This window comes from Arachis stenosperma, chromosome 3 (assembly GCF_014773155.1).
Source record: "Arachis stenosperma cultivar V10309 chromosome 3, arast.V10309.gnm1.PFL2, whole genome shotgun sequence".
NCBI classification, from domain to species: domain Eukaryota; kingdom Viridiplantae; phylum Streptophyta; class Magnoliopsida; order Fabales; family Fabaceae; genus Arachis; species Arachis stenosperma.
Window position 1 is genome coordinate 72,476,949 of NC_080379.1, and position 15,532 is coordinate 72,492,480.

Here is a 15,532-nt window from a genome sequence, read left to right on the forward strand (position 1 = left end):
GTCAAAGTTAAGATAAAAGTTAATTAGAGAATTCAATAAATAATTAAGTTTTCCGACTTTCAATCTTTACATGTCTTCAAGTGAAAAATTTTGAGGGCATCATGTTAACAAAATATAATATTACTTAAGAAAAAATAGTTGTTTAAGCCAAAAAAATATAAAATAATGTTATTTTCAATTTATGTTGTATTATTTTAAGAAGTTAGTTTGAATACATTAAGAAAATTTTCAATTGACACTAGCAAAAAAGTCGTTTGAATCAAAATTTGAACTACACCCGAATTATAGGGTATGCTATGTTAAAGATGTAACTGTCAATAGTAAAAATAGAGCATCAAAGTAGAAAATACAGGAACATTTATCAATAATAGTAATAGAGCGTCAAGAGGCAACAAGTGCGGGAGCAGTTATTAATTAAAGTTTGAAAACTGACGAAGATATTCTGGGAGTAACTATCAATTGACATTAGGTTAGTCTGTAAATAAACTTTTGGACAAATAGTATAATCAGTTCAGTTTTTTTAAAAAAACAATTGAAAATTCAAAAATACTGTCAACCTCCCTAGCATCACAAAATAAATATAAAATTCTTAAATAATTTTTCTGAAGTTTAAATTTAAACTTGTACTTTATTTTTTATTCTTCATTAAAGTTCTTTAATTTTATTTATTCTTTTTCATTATCTTCTTCCTTCCTCGTTTAATTTTTTTATTTTATTTTACTTTTAGCATCTTGTATTTTTTTATTTTTAAATGTTACTTCCAAAGCTATAATTGAGTTACGGAAACACCCACGAAAAAATTCTCTCTTTGAATTAAGATCATGAAATAAAGCTCAAAAATTATAAATTTATTTGTTGTTAATAATGGAATAAAAAATCGAGTAAAACAGTCTCAATTTGTATTCTTGATAATATTAATTTGAGGGTTTTTGGTACAGAAGACTCAATAATAATAATAATAATAATAATAATTTATTTCTCTGTGTAAAACCTGTTTACAACAACCTATAAATCTTTCCTATCTCTGTCAACTCTCCTAGCCTTTATAATCAAACTATAAGCAAGTCTTTCACATATTAGAGCACAAGGCAGCTGGCTGAAAATGATCTTAAGTGAATTCCCACAGCTTATATCATCATTCACATGAAGAAGAAGATGATGAGCAGTACTAATAGACCCCATTGGTGTTTTCTTTTTTGTTTTCTGGTCATCGACCCTCTTGCTTTGAATCCAGCTAGGTGCAAGAATAATCCTCTATATGAGGTGAATAGCCCATTGGCAGCCAAACACAGAAACAAAGAGAAGCATGAAGGATTGAGAAAGAGGTGTGGCTTTGCTTGGGCTTCCAGTTGGGCCATAAACAGATGCTCCATCAGGAATTGTCATGCTTGGTGTTGATGGGGTCATTGTGGTGCCTCCTGGTGCAGTTGGGGTCATGGTGCTTCCTCCTGCTGTTGTTGGACTCATCATTCCATTTGGTGGGCTTCCATATGATGTTGGTGGACTCATGCTGCATGAATGCATAAGGTGAATAGAATTAATTGTTGGATTGAATTGGATAAATTGTTTTTATGTTTTATATACCAAAAAGTGATTGATTTAATTGTTAAATTTTCTAAAGGGAGGTTTTCTCACCTTAATGATTTGGACGACGAATAGTGGCAGTTCCCATTACCTGAAATCGTCTCAAATGTTTAGAGAAGGAAATAATCTAATATGCAAGTACATATTCATCATGGATTAGCACAAAGATCAAAGCCACAAATCTAATAATTTAGTACGTTCACATACTTAATATAGATAGACAGACGTATACGCATAATATAAGTCTACAATTCTAATAAATAAATAAATAAATATGCACGCACTAACACTTAATTGTGCCATTAGAAAATTAAGTCAAGTAACTGAAGTTCACAATCCCAAGGATTCATATTTCATAAAACTTGACATTGGTATGATATGACAGAAAATTTGTGCCACTTTAATTTTTGACTGAGTTTTAGAACTCCGCTAGCAAATTAAGAGGGGATTCAGTCAACTCCTGCCAACTTTTTAATGGGTTGAATTTCGAAGTTCATCTTAATAAAAATAAGTTAATATATATGCATGTTTTTTCTGCTAAGTATCAGAATGTTTTCTTTTCATAATAAATGGATGTTCTTTTATATATTTTTCAATTTTTTTTTTGTATTGCAAATATGAATGTCTCTACTTCTTTAATAATTTCATAGGTTTTTTTTAAATCCTATAGGTATCTAATTATTTATGCCAAAAATATAACTGGATATTTCTTTTGTAATTGTTCAAGAACAACTCGTGCTCCACCACTCCTTCCTTAAACAATTCCTGAAGCTGAACCAAATGCAAGGAACTGCTCTTTCCTTGCAAGCTTTAGTAGGTTCAGACCCTGCCTTATTATGGCGGCGCCACCTGTGGCCATCTCAAATATCTGTTCTTTCGGAGAATCCCATGTTATCACATAGAACTTTTTCACTTTGGCCTTCCTCAATAGTCCTCCAGTACTTTCTCCACAGTTGGGGATGGTATGTTTGGATCCAACTCAGGTGGGATCAACTGATGCACCACTATTTCGTGGTACATTTTGTTCTTAATTTAGGTGGATTTCTTCCACTTTTTCCACTTTTATTCAATGAAATGGCATGGTTTCATGATTTCTTCCTAAATTGTGCTTGTGTCTGAAAACATACATTTTAGGCCTTAAATTGGTTGATTTTAATTCACCTTTGATTCCACTAGATGCCTTGATGTGTTTGCTAGTGATCTCAGGATTGAAAAGGCTAGGAATGGATCAAAAGAGTAAAAAGAAAGCATGCAAGGTGAAGAAATCATGAAAGATCAAGGATTTGGGATGTAATTAACGACGCGCACGCGTGGAATACGAAGTCGCATGGCGACGCGTACGCGTACATGACGCGTACGCGTCGATGGAAAAATGCCAAGCGACGCGTATGCGTCGATGCTCGCACGTGACCTCATTAAAGTGAAAACGCTGGAGGTGAATTCTGGGCTTCCCAAGCCCAAATCCAACTCACTTCTGAGCCTATTAAATGCAGAAATCAAGAGGAGTCAAAGGAGGGGAGTCATAATTGAATTTTGGAGGAAAATGCTTTAGTTAGTTTCTAGAGAGAGAGAAGCTCTCTCTTCTCTCTAGAATTAGGTTAGGGTTAGATTAGGATTTCTTAGATCTAGGTTAATTTCATGCTTTGATTTACTTTGCCTTTACCAATTCTTGTTCCTCTACCTTTCCTCTCTCTAGTTTGTACTCTAATTCTTGTAATTGTTTACTTTCATGTTGATGCACTCTTGTTTCTTCTCTTTTCCTTTTAATGCAATTCATGTTCTATGTTCCTTTATTGTTGATTTGCTTTATTGTTGTTAATTCCTTGCAATTAGTAATTGTAGATATACTTTTCTTGCAATTTGATTTTACTTTTCTTTTATGCCTTCCAAGTGTTTGACAAAATACTTGGAAGGATATTAGTGTAGATTTTTCTCTACTTGGCTTTGGTAGAGTAATTAGTGACTCTTGAGTTATCAAACTCTTTTGTTGATTAATAATTGAAAGTTGCTAGTTGATTTGAATTCCACTAAAGCTAGTCTTTCCTTAGGAGTTGACTGAGACTTGAGGAATCAAATTGATTCATCCACTTTACTTTCTTCCATAGTTAGAGGTTGATAAAGTGGTAGTAATGAACAATTGTTGTCACAATTGAGAATGATAATGAGGATAGGACTTCTAGTTCTCATACCTTGCCAAGAACTTTTTACATTTGAGTTCATTTACTTACTTGTTGATTGTGTACTAAAAATATAAACCTTTTTTGTACATAATTAATTTTTATAATGACCTACAAAAATGGTCAAAAAAGAGTTAAGTTCCTCCTAAAGGTATTGGGCTAAAAGGATGGAACCCAAAAAAACACCTTGAGGAGTTGAATTTCTCTTCAGTGGGAACTATATTGGTGGAAGTGGATTGGTTGGATTTGGAGTGTAAAGGTGTCATCTAGTTAAAAGAAAATCAAACTAGATATCCCTTCACTAATGTCACATGTCAGGAGCTTTGGTTTAATGTGTGTGAATCAACTTCCTACCTTTTCAGTTGACAAGACTTGAGGTGACAGGAATACCTAAAGATATTTTGGAAAAAGCAAGTAAACCAAATATCATATTAAAAACCATTGGACAATAGATTTCCTCTTCATCATGGTTTTACACTATAAAAAGGACCTCAAGCCACCTCTGTAAAGCACCCTTTACCCTTTACTTTCACCTTCACCTTCACTTTATCATCTTCTTCTTCACTTTCACTACTTTTCACTTTCACCTTCAACCAGACTTCACCTTTACTTTCACCATCATCTTCTTCTTCACAGACCTTCAACCAGACTCTCATTTTTCACCATTACCATTACGATCATCTTCTTCTTTACTTTCACTACTTTTCACTTTCACCTTCACATTCTTCTAGATCTTTCTGACTCTTGAAGCTAATAAGTTAAAAAACCCATCTTTTCCTCTCCCTAAATTTCCTTTCATTTTTTTCTTCATTACATTCATCGTCTTCACGAGTAAAAAATTGGCGTTCTGGTGTTCCCCCAAAACACTTGACAACCATTAACTAACCCATGTCCACTTTAAACAAAGCTCATTCATCCTCTTGTGACATTAGTGGAGGTCTCGACACTTGTTCTCCACCTCTATTTCTCATCATTAGTTCTCATATTGCTTATCTGCCATTAATAGAAGTATTTTTCCTCACAGGTTTACTTACCCCGAATCTCTCATCTTAACTATTATTTTTCAATTAATCTATTTTTCACGAAACCCACTCGAATCACTTGTCATCTACTTTTCATGTTTCTTACTCAAAATCCCAAAATATACATTTTATAACCAATAGCAAGAACACTTCCCGATAATTCCTTTGAGAGACGACCCGAGGTTTGAATACTTCGGTTATTAATTTTAGGGGTTTGTTACTTGTGACAAACAATTTTTGTATGAAGGGATTATTGTTGGTTTAGAAACTATACTTGCGACGAGAATTTATTGTGAATTCTCTACCATCAAAAATCCATTCATCATAAACCCCATTGGTCCCTCCTCCTTCTCAGCCATAGGTGCTGCAGCCTCTACTTTGTCCTCTGCAGCCGAAGCTCTTATGGTTGCGAACCTGAGTTGGGACTTCGCGATGGTGAAAGACACTGTGGGTGGTTGCTTCCAAGCACGGTCGCTGGGCTTGGATGCAGAGAGCAGGATTTCGAGGAAGCATGCCTGCTCCTTAGTGCGGTTGGAGGTAGGAATGCCGATGATGTTGGAGAGTTGACCGATGGAGAGGATATGACTGAGCTTGGCGACAACGAATGCAGCGGTATAGGGACTAATGGTGAGAGAGAGGGATCTGTGTGTGTGTTGTTGGAGGTGGATAGGTTAATGTGGAAGAGAAGAGAAAGGTTTTTATAGAATTTAATTAAGTTTACTTAATTAATTTTAAATTTTTAAAATTTTGAATTTAAAAAATTTAAAATTAATTATTAATAATTATAATTAATTGAATTGTTTACTTTTTGGCTCGTTAGACACTTAATTTCTTAGACTTTTCCATCTATTTAACATATATGTTGCCAACGTATTTATTATGATACTTCTTAATGCTTTTAACTATTCACTTTTAAAATTCAATTTGATATAAAAACTTTACATTTAAAAAATTAGGTCATAATTAATTATTTATTATTTTCTTTCCATAAAAATTCTATTATATTTTTTAGTATTTATATAATAGAGTTTCTATAGGAAAAAAGTAATTAATTGTGAACCAAACAACTCTATTGTATAAAAAAGAAAAAGTAAGTGGAAATAATTTTGTATAATACCTTAGACTTATTTAAAAGTATTAATAATTATATATATATATATATATATATATATATATATATATAGGAAAAGTATAGGAGACCAGCAATTTTGTTGAATTTTGGTCAGTATGTAATCAGCAGAGAAAGATAAGTCATTGGATGAAATCTCAACCAATCTCACACCATTAAATCATTATTGATGGCTATTTGATGGCTACCAATCACAAAAGTTGCTGGCCCCTAGGATTGCTCATATATATATATATATATATATATATATATATATATATATATATATATATATATAAAACCAGATAATTATCTTAGACCCATAAAATGTTTTATATAATTTTTAAATTTTATTAATAAAAATAATGCGTTATAAATGTTCCGACTCTCGAAACAATAAGAAGTTGACATTTTCCACCATGGACTCAAACTGAATTGATGATGAGGGAATTAAGGAAGTACTAATGCATAACATATATAGTTAGTTAATGAGAGTCTTACTTGGATCCTTGTTTGTAAGTGTTGCTGTTCCTCCAAATGAACAACTAGTAGGTGCTGGATTCTTCTGGTAGTAGTCGTTGAAAGCATAAGAAGCATGATCTTTCAGTGTGTTTGGGTTATAACAACTTGCTCCAGGTTGAATTGCTGAACAATCAGCCCCATACCCACAAGCATAGTCAAGAGCCACTTTCAGAGCCTTGTCCTGTGCTGACGCACTTGCAATGCACCATTGAACTCCTGATATAGCAGGAGACGTTGGGGTTGTAGGATTTGTATTTGTATTTGGGCTTGTTGGCATTGTAGTTGGGGTTATTGATGGGCTATTGTTTGGGTTTGTGTTTGGGGATGTGGTGGGGTTTGTAGGAGTCATGTAAGTGGGTGGGGTTGTAGTTGTTGGTGTTGGTGGGCTTTGTCTTGTTGTGTACGGTGATTGAGGAGTTGTTGGGTTTAATGTTGGGTATGGGCTTGCTGTGCTTGGTGTTGTAGGGTTAACTATGGGAACTGAATCCAATTGAGTATTAAATTGGTATGAGATTTCTTGGTGTCCTTCATCTCTTAATATTGTTGCCGTAGTTAGATCTGGAAAAGAAATTAAAGTAAGGACAGAACCAGTGATCTGAATATACTAACTTATTAACCCAAGTCTAATTTTCTTTGATTTCTTCCAAGGGAGGTGGCAGAGCTTGTTGATGAAACGTAGTCACAGGTTCAAGAAATTCACTCATGAATGAGTTCAGGTAAAATTGATGTGTAATCAGATTTATTTTCTCTAATGATTATTTAACGCATATTCGTGATAATGTTTTTTTAAATGGTAATAGATCGTTTAATATTTTGTAAATATTATTACAGTTTACAAGTATATACAAATTAAATTCCAAATAAAAAGAATTAGGGCAGAAAAGGAGAACGAAAAAAATAAAAAAATAGTGTTTTCGTATATATATATATATTTGCTTTTAGTTACGTATATCCAACTTCTTATATAGTTATTTATTTACAATAAATTCATTCTCATTGAAAATAAAAAAAAAATATTGGATGTTTATACATCAGTACACCACTTAAATATGTTTACATCTAAAAATAAAAGAACAACTTTTAAAGATAGAAACCAATTATAACTTAAATATCAATTATGTTATGTTTAGATTAAAAATAAACTATCAAATTAATTATTCATATAAAATATATATTTAAAATGAATTAAATAATATATATATATATTTATACATAAATATATAATGGTTAATTTTTAAAGTATATATAACATTTTGAATAATATATATAAAAGAATGACATGTTCTTACTAGTTGTGTTGCAATGTGACATACACCCAAGAATTTATCTCTGACCACTTTGCAATTTAATCTTGAAGGATGCATGACAATGATGGTGAAAAGAATAAAATATCCTCAATCATCCCTGAAGATTAACTTCCACCATTTGGCCATTGATGAATTCATTTCTAAAACTCATGGCATCAATATTATAAAAATAAAAATCCCACACCGTTAGTGCATTCCTGTCCTTTTGTCATACACGTTTTGTACTCTTAATATATATTTTTGTGTCGCACTCACAATCATCTATTCGTCTATGATTATATCTATTAAATGAAACTTCTTTAAGAGCAAAGATCCAACCATATATATAAAGATTCACCTGAGGTGAAGAGAAGAGACAAGGAAAATAGCCCAAGGCGCCAAATTAGAGCCCCCATATCTGCACGTTTTTTTCTAAGCTTGTCTTCTGACTTTTCCTTCTTAGCTATGAGCCTATATGAGAAATGCTTCAGTTGGAAGAGAGAGAAGCACCTATATTGTGTTGATGTGAAAGAAAACTTTATCTTTCTAAAACCTCTTCTTTATATAATACATTAATACCACAAACCTGAGAATCATAGCTTTCTTGGATCAATGAGAGAAGGAAGAATATAATAAAACTTGAGCAAGGAGGCATCAGAGAAGTCGAAATTAGCAAGCAAGAGAGAAGTTTCTTTTAAAAAAAAAAAAAGAAAAAGAAAAGGAGAAAAAGGTGCATATAACGTTAAAAGGCAATAGGGTGATTCATCTGTTTAGTATTCAAATCTGACACTTAAGAGATGAAATATATAACAGAAAACATAATGAATTAGTCAACCGATATTTGGCATAACAAAAATGTTACGTCCACACAAATTATGAATCATAATATTTGTGTATGAATATATATTATTTAATTTATTTTTAATATATATTTTATATTTTAATATATATTCTATAAATAAAAAATTTAATTTTTATTTTTTATGTGCACCCAAGAAATATTTGTTGCAATAACAGTGTGTCAAACCTACTTAAACTTTTATTTATAAAAGAGAACGAATATATAATTAATTAGGTGGCCATATCTGCAGTATTCCCTTGCTCATTTTCGTGTTTACTTTTTCACTGTTTCATGGGACTAAACCAAAAGCTAAAGCACATAGTCGCAGGATACACTGGTTTTGTACTTTAGTTGTTGTTTGCTTTAAAGCTATGTACATGAAGAATGCTGTCCCCTTCTCTATGTTTTCTAGGCGAACACATGTCTCAACGCAGTTCATTTTCTTTTCGTTTGAATAAGTACTTGCTATGGAATACTTAGATATGACGGTTTCTTTTTGGGGAATCAGCTGGGATATCGCCTTTATATTACTTCCTTATCCAGCAAGAATTTGGTTAAGATCTGTCATTGTTAAGGAACTTGAATTCTTTAATATAATTTACCCATCTTTTGCATAGATTTATCATCAATTTTACGTCTAAAACTTGAGGGGTGTTCCGAACCTGTGTAGCAAATATTTCGAAGTATTAATCTCGTCTCTTGTGATTCTTCAATGTAATCCTCCTTTCAATTAGGAGAGATATAGCTCGCATCATCGAAAATATGAAATATGGGTTTCTCTAATTGGGGGTGTAATCGGTTCGATTTTAGACCAAAAATTAATCGAATCGATCTGTTTGATTCTTTTTTAATATCAACCGTTCGGTTTGTTATTTGTAGGAAAACTGAATCGAATCGAATCGAATCAATAATGGTTTGGTTTAGTTGGTTTTTTTTTTATTTTTTAAAAAGTTAATCAAAATTTTAATCACCATAAAATGAAGTTTAAAACGGTCAATAAACTAAAATAACAAGAGTACATCACATCCAAATTTAATAGAATTTCAACTTGTCCCAATAATTAAACATAAAAACAAAGACAATTAAAAATGTCTAACAAACAACAAAAATAATCTTTAAAATTAAATAAAAACCGAAACAACCTCTTTAAAACTAAATAAAAACCAAAACATCAACCACCATGCTTAATCTGAATCCACACTAGATTCATCCTCATCTTCTCCAGTTGATGCAATTTCTACAAAAACAAAATAAAGAAATCAATATAAATTATATAAATTATAAATTATAAATAAAAACTATGAAAGGAACTTCAAATTCCTTTTTTACATACCTAATTCAAGTTTCTCAAACTCCTCCATAAGCTCCTCAAAATTAGTCGTTATTAGAGAAGCACGAAGCCAATTTTGTGTGTAAATCAATGCGTCAACTGTCTTTGGAGTTAAAGAACTCCAGTAGTTATTAAGCAATCGTCCACCAGTGCTAAAAGCCGATTTTGAAGCAACAGTCGACACCAGCATTGCTAAAACATCTCTAACAATTTGGGATAAGATAGGATACTTGTTAAAATTCACCTTTCACCAATTCAATATGTCAATGATCACGAGACTTCTCTAAACCATCCATCAAATACAAATCCACCTTATTCTTGTTGAAAGATAAGGATTGTTTTACCCATTTATTCATACTAATCGCATGTTTTACATTTTCCTTCCTGATTTTGTGCTATGATTGAAAACATGCTTCTTTGATCTTATATTTGCTTATTATTAATCCTCTCTTTACCATTAGATGCCTTGATATGTGTGTTAAGTGTTTTCAGATATTATAGGGCACGAATGGCTTGGAGGATGGAAAGAAAGCATGCAAAAGTGGAAGGAATACAAGAAGTTGAAGAAGTTGTTAAGCTGTCTAACCTGACCTCTTCGCACTCAAACGGCTATAACTTTAGCTACAGAGGTCCAAACGACGCGGTTCCAGTTGCATTGGAAAGCTAACGTCCGAGGCTTTGATTTGATATACAATATACCATAGTTGCCCTGACGATAGGCGACGCGAACGCGTGATCCATGCGGACGCGTCGCATCTGTGAACTTTAATCCACGCGGCCGCGTGGGCGACGCCTCCGCGTCACTTGGCCGCGACCTGTACGGACCAGGAAGCGCTGGAAGTGACTTCTGGGCTATTTCTGACCCAGTTTTTGGCCCAGAGAACACATATTAGAGGCTATAAAGTGGGGGAATGCATCCATTCATAATCTTGCTATTCATAATTCACTTTTTATTATTTTAGATGTAGTTTTTAGCAATGTTCTTTGTATTTATTTATTTTCAATGTTCCATGTTTGGATTGATTTTCTTATTTAAATATAATTTGAGGTATTTTCAGATCCATGATTTGTGTCTTTTATTTATATAAATAATTTGGATTTTTCTGTTATTCTTTTGACTTTAGTTGAGAAATTGGTGACGCTTGAGCTGTCAAATAAAGCAGTGGTTGAAATTGGGAGTTGCTAATTAATTTGAGTTCCAATAACTCTAGCCTTTCCAAAGGAAAGAATAGGACTTTAGGTATCAAATTAATTAGTCCACTTGACCTTCCTTTGTTTAGTAAAGGTTAACTAAGTGGGATTAAAAATCCAATTCTCATCACAATTGATAAGGATAGGACTTCCAATTCTTGTACCTTGCCAAAGGTTTATTTGACAGTTATTTATTTATTTTTATTGCTTTGAAAATATACCTGTGCCCAGTGCCCAAATTCCAAAAACCCCCAATTTTACCTTTTGCATAACCAATAATAAGAACATACCTCCCTGCAATTCCTTGAGAAGACGACTCGAGGTTCAAATACTCGGTTATCAATTTTAAAGGGGTTTGTTACTTGTGACAACCAACACGTTTGTATGAAAGAACTTTTGTTGGTTTAGAAGCTATACTTGCAACGGAAATTTATTCTGAATTCTATACCACGTAAAAGTTCTCTCATTAATATCGCATAATAGTTGTACCATTTTTATGAGAGTCAAATGCATATGATGCACCAGAAGAATTATATTTATCCCAAGCATGTGATGGCTTAGACTTAGGATCCTTTGTAAACTGTTTCCAAGTCCAAGTTCTAGGCCTAGAAGGTTTTCTGTTATCTTCATTGAGTTCATCCTTGTCATCCTCTTCATCAGTTTCCACAGTGCTTGGAGCTAGATTTGTAGGAGTTGCACCCACATTAGTTGAATCAACCTTCCTCTTCTTTGACTTAAGATGGGGTGAGGGTTTGGTAAGCACACCGCTGTCTGTTGAAGAACGTACCACGGACTGTTCATTGGGCTGTTCATTGCTTGTTAGCTGCATATATATAAATATAACAATGAACAACAAAATACAACAATTTTATTGAAAAATTTTATTCAAACTCATCAACCTAATCAAGAATAGACCAGCAACAATAATTAGAGACAGTGTTCATACCTTGGACCGAGCTATAAGGTCCAGGTTGGACTTAAGCAAAAATGGTCGACCTCTTTAAAGGTTTGTCGACCAACGATCTCTTCGCAAAGAGCTCGAAAGATCACCACAGAGGCCCAAGGAGGCCCAGAGTGAAAGAACCACCGCCTACTGAAAGGACGGTTGGCGAAAAGATAATGATCCCACTGACGATCAGATTTCCTATCGGTAAAGAAATATAAAAATATAATCGCGTTGTAAGTATAGCTTCTAAACCAACAGAAAATCCTTTCGTACAAACGTTTGGTTGTCACAAGTAACAAACCCCTTTGGAATTGATAACCGAAGTATTTAAACCTCAAGTCGTCTTCTCAAGGAACTGTAGGGAAGTATGATTTATTATTGGTTATGCAAAGGTATATTTTGGGGTTTTGAAAAGGTTTGAACAAATAATTTAATTGATAAGAAAAATAAATTAATAATTAGAAAATCTCTTGGCAAGGTATGAAAACTGGAAGTCCTATCCTAGTTATCCTTATCAATGGTGATGAGAATTATATTTTTGCTACCACTCAGTCAACCTCCAACTATGAAGGTAAGTTAAGTGGACAAATCAATTTAACACCTAAAGTCCTAGTCAACTCCTTAAGGAAAGACTAGATTTATAGGAATCTGAATCAATCAGCAAAGATATTAATTATCAATCACAATGAGTTTGACAACTCAAGAGTTACCAATTAATCAACCAAAGCCAATAGTAAATAATCTAAATTATAAATAAGAAAAATACCTCAAATTATATTATTTAAGAAAATCCTAACATGAAAAGTTCATAAACAAATAAAAGAGAAAAATAGCTAAAAAGAACATTGAACCTGAGATGAAGAAGAAATATTCCTAATCCTAATAAAAATCCTAATCCTAATCCTAAGAGAGATGAGAGAACCTCTCTCTCTAAAAACTACATCTAAATTATGAAAAGTGAATTATGATCTCATCTGAAGTATGATGTATATGATGAATGAATGGATTCTCCCACTAATCTGTGCTTTCTGGGTAGAAAACTGGGTCAGAAACAGCCCAGAAATCGCTGATTGCGAAATCTGGTACGTACAGGTCGCGAGAAAGTGATGCAGAGGCGTCGTCCACGCATTTGCGTGGATTGAAATTCGTAGTTGCGACGCAGGCGTGTCATCCACGCGTTTGTGTCGCCTAACTTCGAGGCAGCTGATGTGTGGAAAACAATCCAACACAAAACTCACCGGCAAGTGTACCGGGTCGCATCAAGTAATAAAACTCACGGGAGTGAGGTCGATCCCACAAGGATTGAAGGATTGAGGAATTTTAGTTCAGTGGTTGATTTAGTCAAGCGAATCAAGTATTGGTTGAGTGATTTTGTATCCAACAGTAAGTAAATGACAGAAAATGTAAAGGGGAAGGGAAGAATTGCAGAAATTAAAGAAAACTGAAAGTAAAAGAGCTGAATCTTAAAGAACAAGAAATTAAATGACTGAAACTTAAAGTGTAAGAAATGTAAATTGCAGTAACTTAAAGTGCAAGAAATATAAATTGCAGTAATGAAAAGGGATTTGAGGATTGGGATTTCAGAATTCAAGCAAGGGAAATTAAATTGCAACAATTAATAAAGCAGAAGTTGAATTAGAAGTAACTAGAATTCAAACAGAAAAGGGAATTGAATTGCAGCGGGGGTTCACAGAAGAACCAAAAGGAAAATGGGTCTCAGGACTCCAGAGACTAGATAGCAAAGTCTAGATCTCAATTGCCTTCCCAGATCCAAGTTCACAGAGCAATTAACAAGAATTTAAAGAAGAAGCAGTAAAGGAAATGTAATTGAACTTAATTATGCAGAAGAGGAATTAAAGAGATCTTGAATGGAGATTGAGACAGAACTTCCTTAATTCTTCACACCCAAGACTCAAACAAGAAAAGTAAAAATGCTCAAGCAAGAATGAGGAAGAAGAGAGATCAATTCTCCTCCCCAATTCCCTGAAATCTCAGTTTCTAGCTCTCAATGAAGTCTCAAAATTTAAAATCAAAAGAAGGTCTCAATTCAAAAGTGAAAAGAAAGGTCCTAATTACATCAAACTATCTCCTATTTATACACTTTCTATTCTTGGATTTTGGAATTTGGATGGGCTTTTGATTTGGTGAAGAAATGAATTTAATTGGATTTTTAATCCAATTTCAGCCCATGAAGAAGTAGCTCCCAGGAGGCTGCCCTGCCCTTGTGGAGGGCAAGGCAGGAAATGGTGCGTGCGGCCTTGTGCGTGCGTGCTTGGTGCGTTGATGCTTCAGGATGCTGCCCTGCCCTTGTGGAGGGCAGGGCAGAGTTTTTTGGTGCGCCAGATTCTGCTGCCCGTGCGTGCTTGCTGTGCCAAAGCTCTCTTGGTGCGTGCGTGTTGGTGCGCTGGCCATGCACCACAAAAATGCTGCCCTGCCCTTGTGGAGGGCAGGGCAATGTTGCAATGGTGAGGTTCCAAGTTCGAAACTTGGTGGAGACACACGCTGCTTCTTTTCCTTGGTTTTCTTGGCACCAAAGTAAGGCCTAGTTCCTTGCTTCCTCATGGTGCCGTGTTCGATCCTGGGAGATTGAAAGCAAGCTTGTGAGTAGCGCTCCCCCACTCCCCCTTGCTCATGAGTTCGAACCTTGTGGCAAGCATTGGTAAGTTTTTTTTCTTGAATTTATTTCTTGATGAGCCCGATATTGCTCTTGAGGAGGGCAGGGCAGAGTTTTTGCTCCCTTTGGTCCTTGGCATCAAATTGTGCTCTGCCCTTGTTGTGGGCAGGGCAGTGATGCTTTTCAAGGTTTGGCTCATAATGTTGCTCTCCTGGAGGGCAGTGTGCCCTTGTGGAGGGAAATGTTTGCTTCCTCCCTTCCATGCGCCACACTTCTTCTTCCCTTGGGCCACGCTTTCTTTAAGCCACGCTTTTCCTCTTTTCTTCCTTTCTTCATCTACAAGAAACCAAAACAACCACTCAAAGTATCTCTAAACTCATAAGGTTTATAATTCATTAAAAATCACTTAATTCTTGCTCAAACCTCATGATTTAGCATCAATTTAATGGTGGTTGCTTGATTTAAAAAAGTTGTGCATTTTCATTCCAAATTGCTTACTTAAGATACAAGAAAGTGCATAAAGGCTAATAAAACAAGTGAAATTAGCTTGAAAAATGGGTATATGATGACCCGTCATCACAACACCAAACTTAATTCTTGCTTGTCCCCAAGCAAGCATCAAAACTAAGAGAAAATGAAATGAACAAGAAAAGAAAACATATCCTTATTAGGCATATAGCAGAACTTGATTCATGGAGTTTTTATGCAGACAATGATAACTCAATTATTGTTGCTGTTACATAACATACATTCTTCCTCAAAGGCTTACTAAACTTGCTGTTATAAGGTTTATTCTTTCTTTGCTCCCTTGCTAACTTTTCTTTTCTCATGTTGCTTAACAAACTTTTTATTCTTTTGGAGGCTTGGTGTCTAATGTTGCAGTAGTAGCCTTTGGCTTTATTTTTACTCAA

General features: G+C 34.2%; 1 protein-coding gene across 1 annotated transcript; it reads right to left on the reverse strand.

The window, feature by feature from the left end:
• Nucleotides 1-933: 933 nt before the first annotated feature.
• LOC130970221 (glucan endo-1,3-beta-glucosidase 12-like) lies at nt 934-8,211 on the reverse strand. Its single transcript, XM_057896233.1, has 4 exons — nt 8,058-8,211; nt 6,393-6,971; nt 1,636-1,675; nt 934-1,510 (listed from the first exon to the last, which is right to left on the reverse strand). Exons 1-4 carry the CDS (start codon nt 8,113-8,115, stop codon nt 1,255-1,257), a joined length of 933 nt encoding a protein of 310 aa, XP_057752216.1. The 5' UTR covers nt 8,116-8,211; the 3' UTR covers nt 934-1,254.
• Nucleotides 8,212-15,532: the final 7,321 nt, after the last annotated feature.